The following is a 17,624-nucleotide window of genomic DNA, read 5'->3' on the forward strand; positions in this document are numbered from 1 at the left end:
GAACCTTACAGTTTTTACATGAGGTGAGCTTAAAATACAAAGAAAATAGTGGGCATGGGAACCCAAATTCACATGTCCAGAGATTTTGTCTCTCCCAAACACCAACTCTTAACATACAGTAGGCTAGATAGCATGAAACTCTACCACAGAAAATAAAAAGTATTACTAAATACAAAGGCAACTCATTTATATCAGCGGCCAGGTTTCATGCTTGTCTTTGACTGAGTTACCCGAGTTATGAAGCTCAGGTACCCATTTCCATTGCTTCTCTAGTGAATATAAAAACACAAGACTACTAACACTTGCTACCAGGCAACATCATTGCCCCCATTACCTCACACGTCTACAAACTACAATAGAACACATTAAATCAGTATTTGTATTTCTGTACTTGAATTATTTCAATGATAATTGAAATTTGCCATTGACAAATGAAAGACTAAACATCTCTGACTGCATCTTGAAAATCCCCTCAGATCTCAGTCGAGAAACCACTGTACAGAGAATGGGGACATCTGTTTTTCGGTTTTGTTATGATTAGGAGTAAAGAAAATTGGAGGGACAAAATTTGAATGGAAGCAAACATGTGCAGATGGGGAGTCAGATGGCTGAGCGGTGAGGGAGTTGGGCTAGTAATCTGAAGGTTGCCAGTTCGATTCCCGGTTTGCCAACTGACATTGTGTCCTTGGGCAAGTCACTTCACCCTACTTGCCTTGGGGGAATGTCCCTGTACTTACTGTAAGTCGCTCTGGATAACAGCGTCTGCTAAATGTAAATGTAAAATGTGTGCAAATGTCACTTGTGCATATGGCCTAAAATGAAGCAGCTGATTCTGTGTTGCTGCAAGGAATTATGTAGCAAAGAAGTCTGTGCCTAAAGTAGTCTCTTTCAAATAATTCTATAATGAGTGTAATACGTTGACACATTACACCATCACAGAAATTAAAATGTAATGCAAATAATATTGAAAGACATATCACCACCTAACCTAGGTAAAAAGCAAGCATCTCAAGACTGCAACTGACCATTGGGTGTTCCGGTGTACGGGGCCTTCTTGCTAATATAGCTAGCTAAGTTAGTTCAAGACAGCTAGTAGTAAGGCTTCCCTGCCTCAGCTAGCCTAACAAGCTAGTTATCAAACGTATGTAGCTATGACCATATCAAGTTTTAGGCCTACATTTCAGAAACATTGAACCTGACACCACCGTAGCTTACACTGAGCCACTAGTTTACGAACTACTGACGTCACAGCTAGTACTAGTAGCTAGTATGTCGTGTCTACGACGTTGATATTAAGGCTAGGCTTTAGTACATTAGCTGTCTGTATTGCACTTACAACTAATTGAAGTAGCTAAAATATGAAATTGTTTAATTGACATGCAAAGCAGTGTTTCACCCCGATCAAATAGTCGTATGATCACTTCCAGAGATAATGACACGCCACACAAGACACCTTGCAAACCTTGCCAGCTGGCTGTCTGCGAGCAACGCAGTCTAACTAGCGTTCATGCAATGTATGTGAATTTGAGAAAACAGAAACAAACAAACTGTAGTTAAATATAACTAGCATGAATTAAAACATCAACCTTGCTCGTTAGCTTAGCAGTTGATATAAGCCGGAGTATACATTGTTATCTCGAGACGTCCCCATTTAACTAGCTAGCTAGAAATAGCCGTATAGACTTGCGTAACAATAACATCACAACTCACCAAATTCGCAGTTAGCTTGCTTGGCTGTCTCCAAACTTATCAACGTATTAAATGTTCTTATGCGACTAAGATAACTATACCTAGATCCCTAACTTACTTCAGCATCAACTGAAATGGTTAGCTATGCAGCGTTCACGTAAGAAAGCTAGCTACTGTAGCCTAGCTTAGTCGGGCTCAAAATGAAACGTCATACGCTGGCTAGCCGTAAGACGTGGAAATGTGACATGATGTATGAAGCTAGCTAAATGGCTATGTGCCTATTCACTAGCTGGTACCTGTAATTAAACACTGAGTTTAGCAAGTGTGTATGAAATAGGATATCCCATTCGAAATGTTTGTAATGTTAGCAAATTTCCCGCTGTCAAGCCTGTGTGCAGTGTACACACAATTTTATACAAGGGGATTTGGGAAGTTGTAGAAACGCCAGTTTCAGCCACGCGTGCGCTCAAGATATTTCTCCCTGTCTTACGTAGTGTACTCCCGTTTTACCTAAAGACGTAGAGAAACAATTTAAAAGCAACTGGACTCAGTATTTATTTGTAACTATTCCTGTATTGGACTCCTTAGTAACCTTTGCGTTTCTACCTGTTAACGACTAGTTAGGCTACTACAAGAATTTGTGATACCCTAAATCAAAAGTTTCACTGTAAGAATAATATATAATAAGAGTCGAATTGTTTTTCTAGCAATTATGAACACTTAACTCGCGGACTACTTAAAACAAAAACCACTAGGCCTACCTGTAATATGATAATAGCTAGTATTGTGTAACGACTCATCCTAGCCTCTATAATGACAAGAGTCCAACCCGAAATAGTTTTTTTTGTTTTTTCTTTGTTTTTGTGTGTGAGTGTGTGTGTTGGGGGTGGGGGGGGGGGGGGGGGGGGGGTAGACCTGAGTAGGGCACCCTTTTGTGCTCATTTTTACAGCCTTTGAAAAAACACGTGTCTAATTTACTTCACCTCTAGATGGTGGTCGTGGGGTTTTAAACTGAGATGAGATAACAAAATTGCGATGCTTTAATATAAAGCGTAATCCCCCAACGTTGTTTCCTTGTTGCGCCATAGATTACAGGCAGTGTAGTTGAGACCACAGAGCAGTGTGCGAAGGAGGTCGGGGTGGTCGATACATTTATATGTCGTTCTTACCTGTAATCGTAAATATGACAATATATTTACCATATTAATTCAATAACAGTTTGGCGATACACAGAAATGTTGACTTAAAGGCAGGGAATATCACACACAGTATTACACTGACTGCCATAGTCAAAATTCAACCGCGTCGTGAGAAAGTGCAAGAAAGGCAAGTTAGGTCGCTAATACCCCCCAAAAATTACTAATATAATTTAGATCTATAATATTTCTGTCACGATTGTAATTGTAATGGCAATTCGCTGTAGAATATTCACAACAATGTTAATGATAGAAACATGGTTAACCACCATGGTGGGACTGGTTAGGTTGGGGGGCACTGAGTTGACATCCCCGATTGTCATTGTATAATTCGCACACTGCCACAGAGTCCACAACAATGCAGATCACCACATTTCTTCTTCATTTGTTGATCAAGCATCAACCCTGTCATAAACTGATTTTCATTTAAGATGCATAATTACAGAAAATCCACAGTTAAACTGTGTATTTTAGTAATGTTCAATATTTAGAGTTCAAGGTCTATTGAATTTTTTTTCTAATCTTTAATTTGTAATTTTTTCAGAGGTCATATTTGGTAAAACCCAGGTTTCCACAAACAAAGTAAAAACACTAACACAACACACATCTGTATAAAAACCAAATGTCATCTCATTTAGTACAGTAAAAAAATGTGATAACATGTTATAATGACCTTGTGAACAAATTCCTCTCAAACTTTGATACATGTGGTGAATTAAAACACAGCATTGCATTAAGTATCATGTTCTTGTAGCTGAATCCTTCTCGTATAGTTTGGTATTTCAGTTTCCTTTTCAGAAGTTTGTTTCAGAACAAACTGTCTGAAGTTTTCCCCTGCAAAAAAGTAGATAAGTGGATCAAGGCAGCTATTCCCAGCAGCAAGACAGAGCGTGATGACAGCTGCTTTGCGTACACGTTCCGTGTATGTGCAGGACTCTCCATAACCATTATTAGATATATCTTGTTCAGAGTCCAGGAAGAGAGTGCGAACAACATGGTATGGCAAAAAACAGGTCAGGAAAATGCAGAGGACTGTGATAACTAGGGCAATTGACTTTTTAAACCTAGGTCTTTCTGTTCCTTGCCTGTGCCTAATTCTAACAAGTTTACAGACCACAAATAAATTACAGATGCAGATTACTGTGAAAGGTAAAATGATTCCAAAGAACATGGTAACATAATTAGCAATGATTAATGTGAATAATTGGTCTGCATTATAATCTGGATTCAGCTCCAGACACTTGGTTTCACCAGATGCAGCTTTGGTAGTCCCTGCTTTAAGCATAGGAATTGACACAACGGACACTAACACCCATATCAACAAGCATACTATCCAGGCACTCCGGCTGGTCTTAAGCATCGCAAATGTGTATGGTTTGGTGATAGCCAAAAAGCGAACCACACTTAATACCATCAGGAAGTAAATGCTGCTGTACATGTTGACATAAAATAAGAAAGACATGATTCTGCAGAGAGTATCTCCAAAGACCCAGTTGGAATGCATCAGATAGTATGCGGCCCTCAATGGCAGGGAGCACACCAACATTAGGTCAGACAGTACAAGATTCAACATAAACAAGTTGACAGGACCAAACTTCCGGTTAGTCTTCCACACAGTCAGAAAAAACCACAGGGAGATGAGGTTAAAGATCAGTCCCAATATAAAGATGACCAAGTAGGTTGCTGGGTAGACATTGTATTTGAAGATGCTGATAGAGCAATTATTGTTCCTGGACTGATTCATGACGAGTCTCTTCTGAAATATTAAGGGAGAAGATATCTAATATGAGAAACTTGAGAAGTTTATGAAACATTTGTTATGCTAAAGATTTGTTTACCAGTAATTGCATTCTGACAGTAGACTAGTTATGCAGAGAACCTTGCAAAACTGTTTCAAATTATTGATCCAAACATTATTTTTTGGGGTTAAAGTAGCAAATGAGGAAAATCAATTCAGTTAACTACCTTTGGTTTAAACACACACACACAAAAAATATTATTTTTTTCCAAGTTAAATAAAATAATGTAGGCCAATTCGTACAATAATAATAGTTGAATAATAATAATAATAAAGTACCTGGGCTTTTACATAGTTGCCTAAATTGAGCTTCTAAGACTTAATCGGACTTGAAACAAAGCTAAAAGAAGCTCCAATAACACCCATATAACATATGGCGTGTTGTGCATTTCATGGTAACATAAGAAAGGTTGTTGTTTTTTACAACAAGAAATGTGAAAATCCTACCTTAATTTAACAAATTCCTTGACAATCAGTACATGCATTGATTCTTCACCAGAACAAGTGTGTGTGTCCCATAGATATTTCACATTTAATGGAGGATGGTGGTGCTTGCTAGGCGAATTCAGTATGGTAGTCCCTCCCAGATGTTCTGAGATCAAGTTTAGGCTACCTTTAAAGGTAATGAATGCTTGGCAGCACAATATTAAACTCTGAGGTTCACTAAAGTCTAGTAAAGTATTACGGTATGTAAACTACCAACTTGTATCCACACTTAAGAGTTTGTTAGTTTAATTCTATTCCACAAGCTTCATTGGATGCACGTACGTAGATTTAGGGAGTAATGGGGCGTTGGCTGCTGGAAGAGCTTCACCCTGGGTTAGCCAAGGAATTATTTATTCGGTAATCAACTCGTACAGTCTGGTATGTCAGCAACCTAGCTGGCCTAGCTAGCGTGGGTCAGAGCCATTGGCGTAGCTAGCTATCCGCATTCTCTGAGAGGATGGCTACTGTAGGACGTTGTCGCCTCCATTCTTAAGAAAATTATTACTATTTTGATTCAGATCATTGTGATCACCTGATTTGATATGTTAAGGAATTGTTGTCAGTCACATCCGCAACGGCATCGTTCACGATAAACATTTACAGGTAGCTAGCATCTACTAGCAGACATGCACTCTAATAATCTAACTAGGTTATCTAAACAAGTCTATTCATTTAATAGTGCTTTTGTACTTTTGCGTCTTTATTTAACAGGCCGGTATGCTGGACGTGGGGAAGTGGCCAGTGTTTGCACTCCTGCCTCCTGAAGAACTTCGTCTCATTCGCCAGGCTTGTGTTTTTGGTAGTGCTGCAAATGAAGCGCTATATGTAACTGTTAATGATGAGGTAGGATCAAGGGGCAGTGGTCATTCATTGTCTATATAATACACTATTTATGTAAGCAACGGTATAGATCGTAATGTTATCATATTTGTGTATAACTTGGGGATAGGGAGGTTGATAACGTTTCTAATAGTTTCAACCCCGCCACCGAGTGGTTCACACAGTTATACAAACACTGGGATAAGCAGATAGAATGAGGCTATATTTAGGTGTGTAATGCCTGTGCAAGCTTTGTTTTTATCCATGACGAGACTCCGTGCATGTCTAGGGTCTTACAATCAATAAGCTTTACGTTTTAATTTTTTTCATGTTTTACATGTGTTAAACACATCCTTACTTTTATCTATAGCCTACATCTTCACTTTACATGTGTTTAACTTTTAGATACACAAGCCTTGCTTTGAAACATGATAATGCTGTATTGTTCTGTTTCTGTTTTAAACGAGTACAATGCTACAATGCTCCTAAATAGTACTGCTCAGGGAACATTTACCAGAGATGCTAATTAACTTATTATTGTCACGTCTGTCAGATTCTATTATTGTCTTCTATTTACAGGTATTTGCTCTGGGCACCAACTGCAGTGGCTGTTTGGGACTTGGAGACCTGCAGAGTACTATTGAACCTCGTAGGATTGACATCCTCTGTGGAAAGAAGATTGTTTCATTAAGCTATGGCACGGGACCACATTTGGTTATCGCCACAGCTGGTAAATCCAGACAATTTAAGGTTGAAGGATTATTTGCACATTTGACAGTTATCAGTATGTGTACATGAGGTGCTAGTTTGCCTGCTGATCCCTAGATGGAGAGGTTTATGCTTGGGGACATAATGGCTACAGCCAACTGGGAAATGGGACCACCAACCATGGACTAACCCCAGCTCTGGTCTCCACTAACCTGCTCAGCAAAAGAGTGACTGAGGTCGCCTGTGGCTCCCACCATACCATTGCTCTCACCACTGAGGGGGAGGTAGGCTGGTTGTTTGACAAAATATTTCCAAGTACCATGTAATTATTTAACCAACATGTGTATCTCGTAATGAGAAGCGAAGCTGATAAGCACAAAGGAGCATTCATATCTTCTCCACAGCATTAGATAGCTGGATCAAAGAAAAAACATCAGGAAACAAAGTTAGTTTTATGTTGTTTTAGTCAGTGTTTCTGTAAAACCCAGGTGTTTGCATGGGGGTACAACAACTCTGGCCAAGTTGGCTCGGGCTCCACAGCCAACCAGCCTACTCCAAGACGGGTCAGCAGCTGTCTGCAGAACAAAGTGGTTGTCAACATAGCCTGTGGCCAACTCTGCTCCATGGCTGTGCTGGACAATGGGGAGGTATGCTTTTTCAGTGCATTTGGAAAGAATTTAGACCCCTACCTTTTACCTTTACCACATTTAATGTTACAGATGTTTTTTCTCAAATGTATTACAATTAGGCACTATAAAATTGTGTTTAGTCTTTTTATGTCATTATTTATTTAAGCATTTTTGCTTTACGGTTGTATTTTTTTTAATTGTCCCTAATACTATTGCAGAGTACTCTATAATAAAGTAAGTGTCTAAAGCTGTCCTTATGATATGTCTTACCGGTTTAATGCAGAAAATGACAGCCACTTCTTTGTACTGCTTGTAGACCTACGGTTGGGGATATAATTGTAACGGGCAGCTTGGCCTGGGCAACAACGGGAACCAGCAGACTCCCTGCAGGATTGCTGCCATTCAGGGTGTTAACATTGTGCAGGTAATGTGAGTGAGAGAGTGAGAGAGTGAGAGAGGGAGAGAGGGAGAGAGGGAGAGAGGGAGAGAGAATCAAAAGTTCTATCTTTCATAAAAATCTACAGGTTGCCTGTGGATATGCACATACATTGGCCCTTACAGATGAGGGACTTGTTTACGCCTGGGGGGCAAACTCTTATGGGCAGCTGGGAACAGGCAACAAGAGTAACCAATCCCTGCCTACACTCATTAACATGGACAAGGAGAGGTGAGTCCTGGACAGGACAGGCCAAAATGCTGGGCCTTTTTAAAGTATTTGTGGAGTGTGTTTATTCCGTGTTATTTGGTCTGTGTCACAAAGTTGCACCCCTTTACATTAATCTTTTTCTGTTTTCATGTTACTCACTTTGATTCTGTGTTCCTTTTTCTTTTGTTTTCTGCTAGGATGGTAGAAGTAGCAGCCTGTCACACAAGCCACACGTCTGCAGCTAAGACCCAGAGTGGTCAGGTCTTTATGTGGGGTCAGTGTCGGGGACAAGCTGTAGCCTGTCCCCACCTTACCCACTTTGGCACGACAGATGATGTGTTTGCTTGCTTTGCTACGCCAGCTGTCACCTGGCACCTCCTCACTGTAGGTAAGAGGGAAAGGGGGCTGTGCTGCAGGATAATTATTGAGACTGCCAATAAGTTAGGGAAGTTCTAGGGAATTTCAAGAGAGCTTGGTAACAAAAACGATCGTAAGACTTGTCCAAACATGTCTCTGTGAGATACATTCTTTGTACTCAAGGACGTATCTGTATAAGGAAGTATCTTCTATATTAATTTTTTTTAAATGCTTTATGTTATTTCAAGGAAAAAGTATACATGCACAGCTGTCACAACAATAAAACAAACAGTTTGGCTTGTGTTGTGAGTTTTGTGTTGACAACTTCCTCTGCTTTTCAGATGGTGATGACTATCTAACGGTTGCACAATCCTTGAAAAGGGAGTTTGACAGCCCAGATATCTCTGACTTAAAATTCTTGGTTGATGGAAAATGCATCCATGTTCACAAAGCCCTCCTAAAAATCAGGTACCCTGACCTCTGAATCATGGTGGCCTGAGAAACCACTTGTACATTTTAATTGAATTATTGCAGTGGGACTTTGAAACAGAGTCAGTCTTAAAATATTATAGTTAACAATTTCAATTTTCTGGTTTCCTTGTTGGCATCATGAGAAAAGTTGTTTTCCCCATTTAGCTATTTATATATAGTCATACATGCAAGATTCACATTCTACCGTCTTTAGATTGTCTGTGTTTCTTTTTTTTCTTTTTTCCTTATTTCAGATGTGAGCATTTCCGTGCCCTGCTGAATGAGACAGATGAGGAGTCCATCGAGATCCACCAGTTCTCCTACTTGGTGTACCGCGCCTTCCTAGAGTATCTTTACACTGACACTATCAACCTGCCACCAGAGGATGCCATAGGTCAGCCTGACAAGGGGTGTGGCTCAGTCAGATAAATAATTGACCAGTTCTGGGGTGTCATTTATAAACAAGATGACATTCATGGAAATAGTGCGATTATCGCCATTAAGATGCCTGCAAATGAGGCCAGAAGTGTCTCGCTTTGTCTGTAAAATATAACCATGTTTGGGTATTAGGAGGCTGAATCACAGAGCTTGTTCACGTATGCACAATTTTAGTATTAGGCCAGCTTCATAATTGAAAGTGTCTTTATACCGTACAGTATGTTTATACATTGTTACATAATGCCGCATTTTGGTTTTCAACGTACACCTCTATATAGCATGAAATGTAATCCTGGTTTTATAAATGAGGGCCTTGATCTGTAAAGGTGCTTGCTTTCCTCCAGGTACACTCTGGGCACTTTCGTGGATCATGTCAAGTTGTAACTTGTTTAACTACATTCTCTTCTGGTTCTACCCTTTGGCTCTTATTTGCTTTTCACAATGTATGCTTCATGTTTTGGCTACCCACATTGTTTTGGGAGCTATCTCGTTGTTTATGACTATTGCACCTTTTGCTCTTTCTTGTAAGTCGCTTTGGATAAAAGTGTCTGCTAAATGTCAATTTACTAACCACTAATATTGGTCATGCGTGCAGGGTTGCTGGACCTAGCCACATACTACCGTGAGACCAGGCTAAAGAGACTCTGTCAGGAAACGATAAAGAGAGGGATCTCAGAGGAAAATGCTATAACCCTGTTCTCTGCTGCTGTAAAGTATGAGGCCCGGGTAAGCGCGCCCACACACACATGCATGCACACTGTTTCAAACCAGCCTTTCCTTTCATGTCAATGCTCCTATCTGTATCTATACCCCTCAGCACTGACCTTCCAGTCTTCTACATTTTTAGGAGCTGGAGGAGTTTTGCTTCAAGTTCTGTGTCAACCACCTGACTGCTGTTACACAGACCGAGGCCTTCGCTGACATGGACCATGACCTTCTAAAGAACTTCATCAGCAAAGCCAGCCGCTACGGGGCTTTCAAAAATTGACTGCATTGGGATGGGCTTTAAGATGATAAGAGATGGAAGGTGAGTGGTCAGAACTTCATTGAGAAACATAAAAGCTAACCTGGTCAAATTCTGCTCTTTTGCTGTTATCATACCCTTACCTACCCATCTGTAAGGAAACTGAGGACCTAGCGATATAGTTACACTTCAAGCACAAAACGGAGACCAAACAAGGAAGCTACTGTGACTATGGGAAAATAGACACAACAGCAACCCCCACCTATCTGCCAGTGCGTGCGTGTGCGTGAGGATAAATGTGTATATGAGAGGTCCCAGTTGGAACTCTGCAGTGCAAAGGTGTTTCAAAAGGGGGTCTCATGTTCAATTCTAATTTGAAAACATTTTTTATCCCAGATTCCATATCAGGGAGAGGAGTGTTCCATATTTGCCTAGATATCAGCAATGGTGAAAAGGACAAACATTTTACTTTTTGACCAATCAGGAGTATAAGGGAGTTTCTCCAGGCATGGCATGAGTTGCCCCTTCTCATTGTCCTTAAAGCCTTTCCTAAAATAAGTTTTGTTTTACTGGTAGATAACTTCATAATTTGCAATAAATTAAAAGTATTCAAATTTTTACTTGAAACAAACATTTTTGGTAGAACTTTTTTACTTACTGTTTTACATGACCCATATTAATTGTTATTTTAGTTATTTACAGTGGTCAAAATGTTACTGAGTTTTATAGAATACCTTTATGCTTTTGTTATCCAACGTTGGTTTTACTGTCATCATATTGAGTAGCATTCAGAGTAGTGAAGTACTTCACAGGGTCAGTGTTTTCATGTACAGTACTCCAAGGGCTGAGGTTCTGAGAGATGTATGTACCTGTGTAGATGTGTAACTCTGTGTGTGCAGCTGGAAGCTTATCTCTTGCTTTTAAAGGAAAGATGACAGATTATCCCATTAGCTGTAAATTAATTTCCTGTTGCTGACACCGCATAGTAGAACAACAGTTTCATAATGCTGCAGCTGGTGTTACTTGCAGGTATAGCATGTTTATAGATGTCATAATTTAACTTTTGTCATTTCAATAATATGCCTCTAGTGTGTACATTTTCCCAAACCTCTTATCAATGAGAGCACTACTGCTAGACCAGTGCAATAGCCAACTTATAATGGAGACCTCTGTGTTGAGCAACCAATAATTTATTAAATTTTCTATATAAAATGCTTGTAATCCATTAAAGATGATGATACGGAAAGCTTTAACATTGACATGCCAACTATTGTATGTTTTGAATGTTTTGATAAATGCTGATAATTTGTATTTATTTTATAGTTATCCTATGGTTTTAAGTTAGTAGCAGCATGAACATGGCTGGAGGTAATTAATTTCAGGAAATTAACTATGCTATTTAGCCTAAATAGCATAGTAACTGTATTTAAGAATCACCCTATTAACACAAGCAAACATGAATTTTGTTTTCATACGTTTCAGATGGTCAGTTGGCTTTAGATAACGGGACTGTTGTCCCCTGATTCCAGAAGTTAGCATTTTTTTACACCTCATATGATCTGCTATAATTTGTAAAGTAGGCCTACAAATCATTGGAATCCCTTGTTAAACAGAGTTGGTCAAGTTAGCTGGTTAAGAAGATAAAGGACTAAATGAAGAATGTATTTTCTGTTATTTCCTTTATAATTGTATGCATAGTTCATTTGGGTAGGAGAATGAGAATGTTATTAAGGAACAAAAACACTGTCTCATCACATTTTCTGTTAAATTGCAAAATAGTTCTCCTTGGCATCAATGCGCACGTTGCCCAACCACTTGCGGCTATTTCTGTCAAGCAAAATGGCTCTAATCTTCACAGTTTACAGTAATTCATGTTCATGTGTATTACAAGTCGCATTCAAAGTGCTACCTTTTTGCTGATGTCAGCAAAAATAGGTGGATCAAAATAGACTGAATGCAACATATATAACATGTCTTATTAATGGAGAAGCTCAATCATGGGCCATGTCAATTCAAGAAGATGGATAGCCAGTAATCAGGCTTCAATGTTTTTTATTATTGATTTCCAAAGTTCCTGAAAGCAAATTGTAGAATAGGCCTTTAAGTTCAGCACATTCTGAATGCACTGATGGCACTGTACAAATTCACTAGATGACCCTTTACACTTGTATTCAGCCTGTAATATGAATGGAATCAGACCTGAAGATTAGGATCAAACAACTCAGCAGGACATGGCATGGAGCCTGGATGAACCCAACATTCCAAATGGTATAACGGCTGATAACATTGGATTCTCCAGAATAGGCAGCTAGTGAACCTGAATACTTATCATGAGCACTTTATATCTTCAGTTTGTTTACGGGAAGTGACTGGGTATAAGGGAAGAAATGAAAAACACGTTGAAGAATGCAAGCATGCAGAGCTTACAACACAAAGTGCTTCTCTGCTATCTGGGAAGCTCATAACAAAAACACTGATGTCTTACAGACAAAATGGTTCCCCATAAAGAGGCCTGTTAAACTTGTAGTTGGGTGCTGAAACACCAGCCTGTGACTGAAAAAGATCACCAACCAGAGAATGCTTATTTGTTTATTTGAAATGCCCCTCATGCAATCCCACAGCCATATAAAAGTCCAGCTTCATTGGACTTTGATGAAAAAAGTGTTTTGTCTGTCTCTTCATAAATGGAGTGACTAAGTTCAGTTGAGTTCTGGATTTTAACAAGTATTATAAGGAGAGAAAACCAGACCTCTGACAATAAATGACAACACCAGGCTTAGGTCTCAATCATGTCTCTGCTCTGAAGGCCGGAGGACCATTTTTTATAGGGCACAAGAATGTAAACATAGATAGTGACAGTCAGGCAGTAAAAAGAGATTCACAGCTCCCAACCCATGACCACTCTCAGACTAGAGAGATCATAGTTGGAGCTGTCCTTGTAGTCATGACAAGGTGCGTTTACCCAGCACTTTCTCCTGACCACGAACATCTATTAAGCCTGACACATAGACACAATCTACTCGTATGAATAGCAAGCTCACATGAGAACATACTAACTAGTATCCAATGACTAGTTCTATTAGTTACATTACATTACTAGTGAATAATGTAAACACACAGGAAATCCCAATTTCTTCCACACCATTCACACAAAGAAAAAAAGAAAACAATGAAACCCTGAAGTATTTCCTGTCACACATATTCCAACAGGTTGCCTGTGTTTTTTTAGATTCTACAGCTGATAATCTGACCAACTACAAAGTCCCACTGTCTCACTGAAAGCAGACACAGAGAAAGCGGGAGTTTCAGAGAGACAGTGGGAGGAGTTGCTTCAACTTCTCTCTACTCCTTCTAGACCGGACATTGCCTATGGTTCCGACAGGAAAAACGTATCCCATACCTCAGACTCTTTAAATGTGTGAGCTATACAATGCCCTTGAGGCAGTTACAGGCAGAAACAGACGAGAAAGAAAAAAAGGGGGAGGGCAGGAAACCCAAAGGAGAAACAGAACACTCACATTTTAATACACTGAGAGCTGAAGCAGAATACTGAAGTCCCCAACTGAAGCTACATACTCTACTACTAAGATCTACAAAAAGGCCTGGACCACTTCCAAACAAAGTCAAAGAACAGGAGGACTGGCTTAAACCTTTACAAGAGAAGAAAGGAATAAAGCAAACAAGACAATTTGAACATCAGCGCAATTTCTCTCTGGACTTGAGAGTTGGCTGGCAGTCTTCAGTTACTGAATGGAAAAAGGATCAATTTGTTTGTGACTAATATCTATCTGAGTAAGTACAGCTTCCAATCCAACTTGTGGCGGGTGTCCTGCACAGTTGCCAGGCCGGAAGGCAGAAACAGACAGAGGGAGGGGAAGAGGAAGCTGCTGCTTGAGTCAACACACGTTAACCCCCAAAACAACATCCAATAGCAAGAATGGGAAAGGACGATAGTTGATCATGTGCCATCCTAACTAGTACTACTACAACTGTTGATCAAAACGTTTGTTTGAAATATATAGACTGAAAGACAGCACTTTCAGACAAGGCATTCTGTAATTTGACTGTTTCAATGATCCTTCATCGTAGATTCAGGCTTCAAGGAAATCCTTTCATTGTATAGTTGATACATTCAACCCTTAATGCTCCCTTATATCCCCCAAAATGCTCAATACAACGGGCCTGACAGACACATATACACTACTCAGTGCAGAAAACATTACATCTATCCTCTATTCAGACAGTTCAAATTGCGCCAAAAACGATGGATTCAAATATCCGCTGTACAGCACAGTGTTCAGCATAGTGTTTATTTTGGGACTAATCACCAATGTAGCAGCCATGTATATCTTCACATGCTCTCTGAAGCTGAGAAATGAAACCACCACGTACATGATGAACTTGGTGGTGTCGGACTTGTTATTTGTCTTTACACTTCCTCTGAGGGTATTCTACTTCATCAAACTGGACTGGCCATTTGGCAGAGTGCTCTGTGTGCTCTCTGTTTCAATGTTCTACACAAACATGTATGGTAGCATTCTTTTCCTCACCTGCATCAATGTAGACCGCTTCCTGGCTATTGTGCACCCCTTGCGCTCACGAGCTGTGAGAACCAAACGCAATGCTAAGATAGTGTGTGTTGCGGTGTGGGTACTGGTTCTGTCTGGCAGTTTCCCTGCTGGGTTTATGCTCGAAACAACTTCACCCGACCACACAACCCTGTACTGCTTTGAGAACTTCTCCTCCACCCAGTGGAAATCCCATCTGTCCAAAATTGTGATCTTCATTGAGACAGTGGGCTTCATCATCCCCCTGCTGCTCAACATGGTATGTTCTGGCAGGATTCTCCAGACCCTAAGGCGACCACAGGCCATCAGCCGGGGGGGAAAGCTAAATAAAACCAAGATCCTACGTATGCTTGTTGTCCATCTATGCATCTTCTGCTTCTGCTTCATCCCCTACAATGTCAATCTGATATTCTACGCTCTTGTTCGCACCAAAACCCTGAAGGGCTGTTTTGTGGAGTCTGTGGTCAGAACAATCTACCCCATAGCCCTTTGTATTGCTGTGTCCAACTGCTGCTTTGATCCCATTGTCTACTATTTTACTTCAGAAACTATTCAGAACTCCATCAAACGGAAGTCTCAGGTCAGCCAAACCTATGATGTCAAGTTCCCTGAGGCCCTGCAGTCGGAACCCAGCTCTAAACTCCAATGTAGCCTGAAGAATCTCAAATCTGCTATTTTCCATGATGAGTCTTCAGTGTGATTAGTCAGTATACTCAGAAAACAATGTATATAACTCTGGGGTTATGGATATGTCATAGCTGACTGAATGTGAAAATTTATGGTGAGGGTGCTAAAGAATCAGCTACTGGAGTTTTACAGTTTCAGTCTCCATCTCAGGGGGAAAACATGGGCATTGGACCCATCACAGTGTATACCACTCATTGTTGGATTCCTGTGGACATAATGTGATATTTTTCTAACATCACCATGTGGAATATAACTTGTGGAATGTAGAATGTAACTTTGGCAGAAAAGTCACCCATAGAAATGAACTGGAATGCAGTTAGGTTAGGAAATACAATCCTTTTTCATAGCAACTTCAACAAGCACCCATGTGTTTTTGGTAAATTGTGGTTCTAACCATAGAATATTGTACATAATTAAAGGGTCTCTTTCCTCAATATGTACTTAATATATCTAATTGTGATGAACACATCATGTGTATGATGCAGCCCAGTACTATTATTGAAGAATCATAGCTTTTCCATTCCATCTTTTATCGTGACGATCTTCAACTGAATATGAGACTTAAAGTCATGTTTCTGATTATGCCTTGAGGGCATTTATTATGCCTAATGTATTTTGTTGTAATTGTAATTGTTGTAATTGCTGTTGTGTTGTAATGTACATTTCAATGCACTGACACAATATATTAAATGTTGCTGTATGCCATATCTTAACTTCAGAAATAAAAGTAATGTACTTCTACAGCAACAGCTGCAGACAGTATTAACTGCAATGAGTATTGCTAATGCCTGGATAGAAAGATTGCAGCAAAAAGAAAAGGCTAAATAGTTGCACTAATAATGTCTGCAACTGCGCTGACCAGAGGCGTGTTCTGTTGCGCAGGAAATAGTCAGCTTCCTGTCTGTCCTTTCGATTCCCCGGCAGTGCAAAATTACGTTGTGTCCTTGGGCAAGGCACTTCACCCTTCTTGCCTCGGGGGAATGTCCCTGTACTTACTGTAAGTCGCTCTGGATAAGAGCGTCTGCTAAAGATTTTATGTAAATGTAAATGTGCAGAAGGCAGGGTCAGAAGCACAAGACTGATAGAAGATTCTGTACTAGGCACAACATGATGAATACATTTAATGAATGCCTAAATGCATTTAAAAAAAAGACAAATTGATTTAACAGCATTTGATTTACTGTTTGCTGTCAGGATATGAAGTGTATAAAAAAAATATGACAAGTTTTGATTCTAAAAAACATACCTGTCCTAGCTGTAAGGCAATACAATGAATTAATATTATGAATGGCCTTTTTTTTACTGGACCCATAGCAGGCCTAACACAATTGTAAAGTTTGTATTTAGTAGTATTGCCAAGTATCGTAGTTTCATACATAGCTTAATAGTTGGCAGAGCACATGGTTGTACTTAATGGCGGCTTGCTGGTATCTTTGAGAACTGCCAAAATAGTGATTGTCCTTTTTGTATTAAACTCAAGCAAACTTGAAAGGGAAGGTGAACACAGTGAAAACATCAGTAGTGAATTCAGACTGTTTGCAGGATGTAGATTCAGTTCCAGACAAGTGAGTTCAGTGAGTTACTTATCCAGCAATCAGGTGTGCATAGCTCAAGGTTAGCTGCTAATCGGATGATCGAGATGAATTTCATCTTCCAGTCTTTGAATCATGTAGGCCCCAGTGTTTAGGTGTTTTGTCACTTTTTTTGTCACCATTTTTTTTACATTTCTTGTTTCAGGTGTTTTATTTTAATCAATGGCGGCTTTGGACCGACATCAAATAGGCAGGTATAAAGTGGTTATGTGGGTGTGTGATTGTCTAAGTCTGTGGGTTTATGCAAAGTTCTTTACCGTTATGGTAAATGTTTTAAGGTTCCGCATTGCTGCGTGCAGAACAGGGTGAAACGGCACAACAGTGAAATAATCCACATGTCTCAGCATGAAACAGACATGCTAGATAACATTCCGATACACCTACAAAATGTGGATTTCCCCTAAATCCACTCTGTTAATTTGACTGGAATCCCCCCATATTATATTTTGTTGTTTCTTGGAATACATGAGTATTTCAGTTTCTTTCTTACACCTGTTGCTACATATTTTTGAATGAATATGTGTACAAGTAGCAAATTCCCTGGTCACCTGAATGTGTGGCCCACCAATGTATGTT

The 17,624-nt window shown here is 39.7% G+C and overlaps 4 protein-coding genes across 6 annotated transcripts in view; 2 read left to right on the forward strand and 2 right to left on the reverse strand.

Annotated features, from left to right (window-relative positions):
• fndc3a (fibronectin type III domain containing 3A) overlaps positions 1 to 1,866 on the reverse strand; it is a 31,074-nt gene extending 29,208 nt beyond the window's left edge. The window contains exon 1 of the mRNA XM_067245904.1: positions 1,711 to 1,866. The gene's annotated coding sequence lies outside the window, so the exon portion shown is untranslated. The remainder of the gene's footprint in view (positions 1 to 1,710) is intronic.
• A 1,625-nt stretch (positions 1,867 to 3,491) lies between these two features.
• Positions 3,492 to 5,248, reverse strand: cysltr2b (cysteinyl leukotriene receptor 2b). Its single transcript, XM_067246196.1, has 2 exons — positions 5,131 to 5,248; positions 3,492 to 4,641 (listed from the first exon to the last, which is right to left on the reverse strand). Exon 2 carries the CDS (start codon positions 4,627 to 4,629, stop codon positions 3,619 to 3,621), a length of 1,011 nt encoding a protein of 336 aa, XP_067102297.1. The 5' UTR covers positions 4,630 to 4,641; positions 5,131 to 5,248; the 3' UTR covers positions 3,492 to 3,618.
• Positions 5,249 to 5,434: 186 nt separating this feature from the next.
• Positions 5,435 to 12,063, forward strand: rcbtb2 (regulator of chromosome condensation (RCC1) and BTB (POZ) domain containing protein 2). 3 transcript variants are annotated; one of them, XM_067246194.1, is made up of 13 exons: positions 5,435 to 5,772; positions 5,881 to 6,012; positions 6,568 to 6,718; positions 6,814 to 6,980; positions 7,185 to 7,343; positions 7,642 to 7,749; positions 7,850 to 7,992; positions 8,169 to 8,359; positions 8,670 to 8,796; positions 9,054 to 9,193; positions 9,833 to 9,963; positions 10,085 to 10,264; positions 10,360 to 12,063. In XM_067246194.1, the coding sequence occupies exons 2-12, from the start codon at positions 5,887 to 5,889 to the stop codon at positions 10,223 to 10,225; spliced, it is 1,584 nt and encodes a 527-aa protein (XP_067102295.1). In that variant the 5' UTR covers positions 5,435 to 5,772; positions 5,881 to 5,886; the 3' UTR covers positions 10,226 to 10,264; positions 10,360 to 12,063. The 3 variants fall into 3 exon arrangements, with proteins under 3 accessions (XP_067102295.1, XP_067102296.1, XP_067102294.1); XM_067246195.1 differs by having other exon boundaries at positions 10,598 to 12,062; XM_067246193.1 differs by having other exon boundaries at positions 10,085 to 12,063.
• Positions 12,064 to 13,613: 1,550 nt separating this feature from the next.
• Positions 13,614 to 16,428, forward strand: lpar6a (lysophosphatidic acid receptor 6a). Its single transcript, XM_067246208.1, has one exon. The coding sequence runs from the start codon at positions 14,366 to 14,368 to the stop codon at positions 15,467 to 15,469; it is 1,104 nt and encodes a 367-aa protein (XP_067102309.1). The 5' UTR covers positions 13,614 to 14,365; the 3' UTR covers positions 15,470 to 16,428.
• Positions 16,429 to 17,624: the final 1,196 nt, after the last annotated feature.

This window comes from Osmerus mordax, chromosome 11 (genome assembly GCF_038355195.1).
Source record: "Osmerus mordax isolate fOsmMor3 chromosome 11, fOsmMor3.pri, whole genome shotgun sequence".
Taxonomy (NCBI): Eukaryota; Metazoa; Chordata; class Actinopteri; order Osmeriformes; family Osmeridae; genus Osmerus; species Osmerus mordax.